Genomic DNA, 648 nt, shown 5'->3' with positions numbered 1-648 from the left:
ACCGGACAGGGAGAGGGACAGAGACAGGGAGAGAGACGGACAAGGCAAGGGACAGACGGAGAGGGACAGATGGATGGAGAGAGGGACGCACACACAGGAAGGGGAGCAGAGAGAGGGACAGAGAGGACAGGGAGAGGGACAGAGACAGGGAGAGGGACACATGGACAGGAGGGACAGACAGGACAGGGAGAAGGACAGAGACAGGGAGAAGGACAGACAGAGCACGGGACAGACAGGGAGAGGGACACATGGACAGGAGGAACAGACAGGACAGGCAGAGGAACACGTGGACATGGAAAGGGATCCACGGACAGGGAGAAAGACGGACTAACGGGGAAAGGGACAGACAGGATGGAGAGGGGGACACAGCCAGGGAAAGGGACAGAGGACCCGGGGCTCACCTGCAGCAGGACCCCGCTGTGGGCGTCCACGTTGGGCCAGGGGTTCTTGGCCTTGCCCTGCTCCAGCAGCACGTTGGGGACAATCTTGTAGAGCTGCGCCACGAGCTTGAACAGGGGATCCTTGGGCAGGTGCTTGAGGGCGAACTCCCGCTGGCAGGTGTAGCGCGGGGCTGTCTTCCGCAGCACCGCGTGCCCGTACCCCGGCACCACCTGCAGGCACGGGGGTCAGAGCCTGGGTGATCTCCAG

The 648-nt window shown here is 62.8% G+C and overlaps 1 protein-coding gene across 1 annotated transcript in view; it reads right to left on the bottom strand.

The window, feature by feature from the left end:
• The window catches only part of CS (citrate synthase), a gene marked incomplete at its 5' end in the record, with an annotated part of 3557 nt that overhangs the window by 366 nt on the left and 2543 nt on the right, over positions 1–648 (bottom strand). Inside the window, one exon of the mRNA XM_017737686.1 lies at positions 402–611. Within this exon, the coding sequence (XP_017593175.1) occupies positions 402–611 (210 nt within the window). The remainder of the gene's footprint in view (positions 1–401; positions 612–648) is intronic.

The sequence above is a fragment of the Corvus brachyrhynchos genome, unplaced genomic scaffold (assembly GCF_000691975.1).
Source record: "Corvus brachyrhynchos isolate BGI_N302 unplaced genomic scaffold, ASM69197v1 scaffold546, whole genome shotgun sequence".
In the NCBI taxonomy this organism is placed as follows: Eukaryota; Metazoa; Chordata; class Aves; order Passeriformes; family Corvidae; genus Corvus; species Corvus brachyrhynchos.
Note: the sequence above shows the minus strand (reverse complement) of the source record. Positions and strands in the feature narration are given on the sequence as shown.